Source organism: Sipha flava, unplaced genomic scaffold (assembly GCF_003268045.1).
Source record: "Sipha flava isolate LNK unplaced genomic scaffold, YSA_version1 46_pilon_pilon, whole genome shotgun sequence".
In the NCBI taxonomy this organism is placed as follows: Eukaryota; Metazoa; Arthropoda; class Insecta; order Hemiptera; family Aphididae; genus Sipha; species Sipha flava.
Window position 1 is genome coordinate 2440185 of NW_020273250.1, and position 5913 is coordinate 2446097.

Consider the following 5913-nt stretch of genomic DNA (forward strand, 5'->3'; position numbering starts at 1 on the left):
ATATTAAAAATATTAAAATAAAAACACTAGTGTTATTGTTGATATTTTTGAATTGGTGTTACAACCATACTACATTATATGTATATATTAAATACTATAATTGAATATAAACTAATGCAAAATAGCAATAATATTCATGTTAATATAAACTTCAACATAACATGGTTTGCCAAAAGTAAAAATAAAATTAATTAAAAATAAATAATATAACAATTATATATTTTAACGCCCGTGTAAAAAAAATCACAATGCATGAAAAAAATTTAATTCTCATCACTTATTTTACTGTAAATAAAAATATTTTTAAATGGAATTATATAATTTAAACTAATGAATTACATTTCCTAGTATTTTTATATAGATTATTATTATAGTAATAATTGATGTAAAATTTTGAGATGAGCGCATGTTTATTATTTGCATTGTAATAAATATAGTTCTTTAATAAATTATTTTTACTATTTTATATTCAGTAACCCTCAACATATTTATCCTGCTCTAGGTCCAAGTTTATCAAGAATGGATATTCCTCTGTCCAGGTATTCTTCACGCGATAACCAAAAAGATTCCCTATCCTTGGTCACTTCTCCTAATACAGCTCCACCAATAAATACCATGTCTTTACGTAATGGTGGATCTTCAATTCGGATTTTAAGTTTCTGAAAATCATATTATAATTTAAATTTTTTTTTAAAATTAACTTAAAAATAAATTACCGATAATGTGGTTGTATCATTTTTTAACACTCGTTCAACATAAAGCTGTTTGATTTCACGTTCCAATCTTGATGGTAATCCAGGATACATAGTTGATCCACCAGAAAGTACAATATGCTTATATAGTTCAGTTCTCATATCAATATCAGCAGTTTGAATAGTATTGAACACTAGTTCAGCAATACCTAAAATTATAGTGATTAATTTACATTTAAATAATATATTAAACTAAAAATCTCAGTGTAAAGTATAAGTTTTAAATACATACGTTGACTCAGATAAAATGAATGATATATCCCAACATTATTTTTAAAATACATTAATTAATATTTAAACTTAAATGAAATAAGTAAGTTACTAAATTTTGAAGTATATTATCATGCAAACCTTGGCCTTCAACATTTATTAAATGCGGTTGGAATAATACTTCAGGTGCTTCAAATCTTTCACCTCCAACTTTGATCACTCGTCCATCTGGTAACTATAAAGTAAAATGTATTTTTAAATTTTGCAATTGAATATGAGAAACTAATGTAATAAGCTAACCCTAATTATATGAGTGTTAGATTTAAAAAAACAATTTTCTATTATTATATTATATCTAATATTTTATTTAACTGATTGAATTATGTATTTATCAGTCATCAACATGCAATTAATTTATTAAAGGTTAAGTTCGTGACTATTTGTTTTGTATTAATTAAAATATTATAGGTCATAACAACATATTTATTTATATTTAATGTATATTATAATCTATGAAATATGGCGTAGTGTGTCATAATTAAATTCTAATTGTTCAATGAGATACAAGCATTCATTTTACGCGAATGACGCGAAAAAGCCAAATTTAGAATGGTGGTTTATGTTTTATGTGTTTAGGTGTTTTGATTAATACAATTTCAATCGCTAAAGATGATTTGTATATATATATTTTTTTTTTTTGTGTAATCTGAAGTTTATGTATGTGTTTATGACACAAGGTTAATATAATTTTGATATAATTTGTAAATAGTTTTTTTAAAATGCTTAAAACAAATAAAGTATATTTCATAAAATTTGATTTGTACTCATGTCACATAAGCATGGCATAAGTATGGCGGTGGTAAATGACAATAAGTTAATTTATATTATACTATTATATTTATTTGATTTATGCAATAACAAGATATATTAAATTTAAAATTGTATTTCATAAACACATCAATATATTTAATTTTCTGTTGTAAGTTATTAAAATTATTGCTTAGTATAAGATCATAAGCCTAAAATTTAAAAAATAAATAGTTTGTGTTATGATGTCCTTTAATATTCAATATTTATTATTATTTGATATGAATAATAAGTAAAATTTTATTTTTGGTATAGAAAATACAAAATTAAATTAATTATAATAATAAGCACAATAATGTGTGTTTACTGAACAGCATAGTATATGTGTGATAAAGCAAGTGAAAACTATTTCAATAATGTATTAGTAATTTAAAAATATTTCTAATTTTTTATTCTTTGAAAATATTATTTTATAAGTATTTCATAAAAAAAAATAACTGATACCACATACCGTATATGACTGTACAAGAACAGTTGTATCCAATGCTAATTTTTGTTCAGTCTCAATGTTATATGCAACATAACATAATTTTTCTTTCATCATTCTTACGGTCTCAAAATCAGCAGAATGATTGAATGCATACCCTCTTAATAGCAACAACTAAAATATTTTAGAATTAGATAAGTTTGATCAAAGATACACATTAAATATATTTACTTTGATTAAATAACGGGTGACATCCCGACCAGCAATGTCTAGTCTTCGAGTTAAATGTGGTAATACATATTCTTCATACACAGGGCATATATGAGTAACACCATCACCAGAATCAACAACTACTCCACTGAGTAATCCTTGAGCATATAATGTAAGAATTGCTTGAACGGCTACATAAACAGCATTAAATTCATACTTTTCAAACATTACCTATTCAACAAATATTCATTAAAACCAATAACGTTTTATTACAATAAAGTTTTATAATACGAACTTCAATCATTTTTTCTCTGTTTTTAATTGGATTCATAGGAGGTTCTGTTAACATTATTTTGCATTCTTTTGGATCAATGTTCATCTTTTTCGGTCCAAAGGTATAATCCCAAACATGGCACATATCATCCCAATTTCTATATTTATTTTAATTTATAGCAATAATTTATTTAGCGTTATATAATATTTTAAAATTGAAATACAAACCTAACAATGCCATTTTCCATTGGATATGTAACATCTAACATAGATCTTAACTGACTAGCTTCATCGCCAATCATTAAATCCTTAAAAAAAAAAATTAAATTAATAATTTTAATAATAATAGAAATTACGATTATAGGCATAATATACAGTGACAGCACTAGAGTTTGTGAGGCCCTGGGCAAAATAAATATTGGGTCTTATAATTTATATTAACAAAATATTTTAAAATCAGTTAAATCTGAACTGCAGTGTTTTAATTATAATTTAAGGCCCAGGGCCTTGGGCAACTGCCCCTATTGCCGTTCCTGATAATATATCTAAAATAAAACATTTTTCTTAAATTATTGGATACATTTCCTTGTAAATTAGGAACAGAACAAAACATTATACATGTTTAACGTTTAAAATACAATAAAAAAATAATTAAAAATGTTTTACTGAAGCATTATACTAATGTACCTATATTTAATTATAAGTATTAATTGACATTTTCTTACTTTAACTTCAATATCACCAATTTTATTGTGCGCACGAATTATTGGTCGACCAACCATTGAAGGGAATATGTGAGCTGGAAAATTTGATCCAGCATAGCCACATTTAACGAACTAAAATAAATATTTTATACAATGAGAACAGGTATTTATGAGGTTACTATTAAGATATGAGTGATGTAGTCAGTTGTGTTTACAACTGCATTGTAACAATGTTTAACTGAACAACAATGATCGGAACTGAAACCGAATACAGTTAGGCCGTCAGCCAAGCAAGATTGACGATGCGATTCAAGTGACTCGAGTTGTTGAGCAAGTTAAGGCAAGAAACATTGTTTACTGCTATCGAAACGCTGAGGGATGAGAAAAGCGAACACAACTGACCATAACACAGTTACGGATTGTCCGGACTTAGCACTCACCCCTGTTCCGTTGTCGCAGACGACGACTTTTCTACCGCGACTGTCCATTCTGCACGCGTTGTCACGAGGGCGGCGGTCGAGTGTGGAGCACTTGGAGAACACGGGCACCGAACCGTTTGCGCGACCTAATAATGGACACAGAATCTCATCAGACCGGTTATCAACGGCGGCTGGACTGACCGTTGGTGTGTTGCACCCGTTGTGTTAGCGCGTGTCGTTGTTATCTTGACGTGTTGAACGCGGACGACACTCCGGGTCAGCACACGGTTGTCGGTGGGCACGGTGAGTGGAGCAGTGACCGGCAAGAGTGTGAGAGGGAGAGAAAAAAAACGAGCGAGTGAGAGACAAAAACCCGATTGCGGTTGCCGAAGGGCACGAGAAGAAGCGATGCGGCGAACGGGCGGGCCGGCAGCGATTATTAGTCAGTCGAACGTCCGGCGTGACACATAGGTACAATGCGCTGCGGACAGCCGACGAGCCATTGGTCCGCGGACGACAACAGATAACGTTTATCGCGACGTCGCGGCGTCGCCGACAGATGTACTATGGTGTACGCGTAGCATGCGTGTGATAAGGAACCGAAAAGAGAGAGAGAGAGAAACGCGCATAACGACGTCGGCAACGTGGAGGTAAAACGTCCTCCGCGAATCGTAAACCAAACGCCCGCGTAGGCTACACAACGTACCGCGAAGCGCGCGCACGCGACCCGCATTTAAGGGGCACGGTTCTCGGGAACGCGTTGTCCGTGTACGGTTCGCGTTACCCAACACCTGAACGCTCGGGCGGTATTATTATTATTATTAAACCGTCGGTGGGACACGCAACGCGGCTCGTGAGAACTGTTCGTGACGATCGCGAAGGTGGGTTTACACCGGTGCGGTTGTTCGGGGGACCACTCGTCGCGTCTAGCGTTTTTGCTGTTCCGAAGTCATCGGAGCAAAAAATACGTGATTTCGTAAAGCCGTTGCTGCACGGTGTACGTCAGAAAAACGATACGTGGTACCGCATGGCGGTACTTGTGTTCAGAACCACGTTTAACAGGGGGGGGGGATTGCCCCGGGGGGGCAAATTTTTGAGGATCAACTTAAAATAAAAGATAAAAATCATCATTCTTCTTGTATGGCCGTACAACTATAAGACATATAATTCATCATTCTTCTTGTATGGCCGTACAACTATAAGACATATAATTTCTATTACATATATTATTTTCTATTTTGAACTATAATTTTCTTACGGGAGGCATATTTTAATTTGCCCCCGGGGCGGCTATGTAGCTTAACGCGGCACTGCTTGTGTCCGAAGTACGAATCATTACGTTTTCCGCACGGGTCTGACGTCGCCCTAACGCGTCACGTTAATCGGCGCTATGATAAAATGATCCGTCGAGTTGGCAATTCAATAGGAGCATACGCCTAACGCTCCAGAAAGAACTGAAATCACGCCGCCGGTCCACACGGGACGTGAGCCACAATCGTGTTTCGCGATATCGATGCACGTTGACTAGCGACCGTGGTTTCATTTAGCGTCGCACACGGATCGTGTGTGTGTTTACGCGTGAACACGATCTTTGTCCAGTAAGATGGACTACTTTTGTTTTCGTAACTTTGCCTCCGTTTCTATACGACTGCAGTCTCGTGTTTCAAAGAACTTATTCTTATTCGTCGTAATTGTCTATGAAATATTTGTTGTCCGTTCATCGTAGTATACGATTTTTTCATATGCAATTTTCATAGCAATCTTACTCGCACTGATTGTATTTAACTATATAATTTGATTCGTATTAAAAATCTATTATAATATTTTACCGATAAATACATATTCTATTGTTCGCCACGACTAATATCCAACATGGTTCGATATTGTACGAACCAGACGTGACAGGTTAGCGAACGATAATTTTATTGCGCCGTGAAATACGAATTGTTTGTTTACACGAACCGTGAGCCACGCTTTCGTAAGTCTTAGCTCATATCTCGGTGTATACTCACTCAAGTATCTTGCTTGCGGACGCACAGGACCGATGACGC

The 5913-nt window shown here is 33.6% G+C and overlaps 1 protein-coding gene across 1 annotated transcript; it reads right to left on the minus strand.

Annotated features, from left to right (window-relative positions):
* Positions 1 to 325: 325 nt before the first annotated feature.
* LOC112689790 (actin-related protein 2) lies at positions 326 to 4392 on the minus strand. The gene is made up of 9 exons (XM_025563641.1): positions 3884 to 4392; positions 3465 to 3575; positions 2968 to 3047; positions 2762 to 2897; positions 2488 to 2697; positions 2281 to 2430; positions 1104 to 1197; positions 717 to 901; positions 326 to 659 (listed from the first exon to the last, which is right to left on the minus strand). The coding sequence occupies exons 1-9, from the start codon at positions 3929 to 3931 to the stop codon at positions 489 to 491; spliced, it is 1185 nt and encodes a 394-aa protein (XP_025419426.1). The 5' UTR covers positions 3932 to 4392; the 3' UTR covers positions 326 to 488.
* Between the last annotated feature and the right edge of the window lie 1521 nt (positions 4393 to 5913).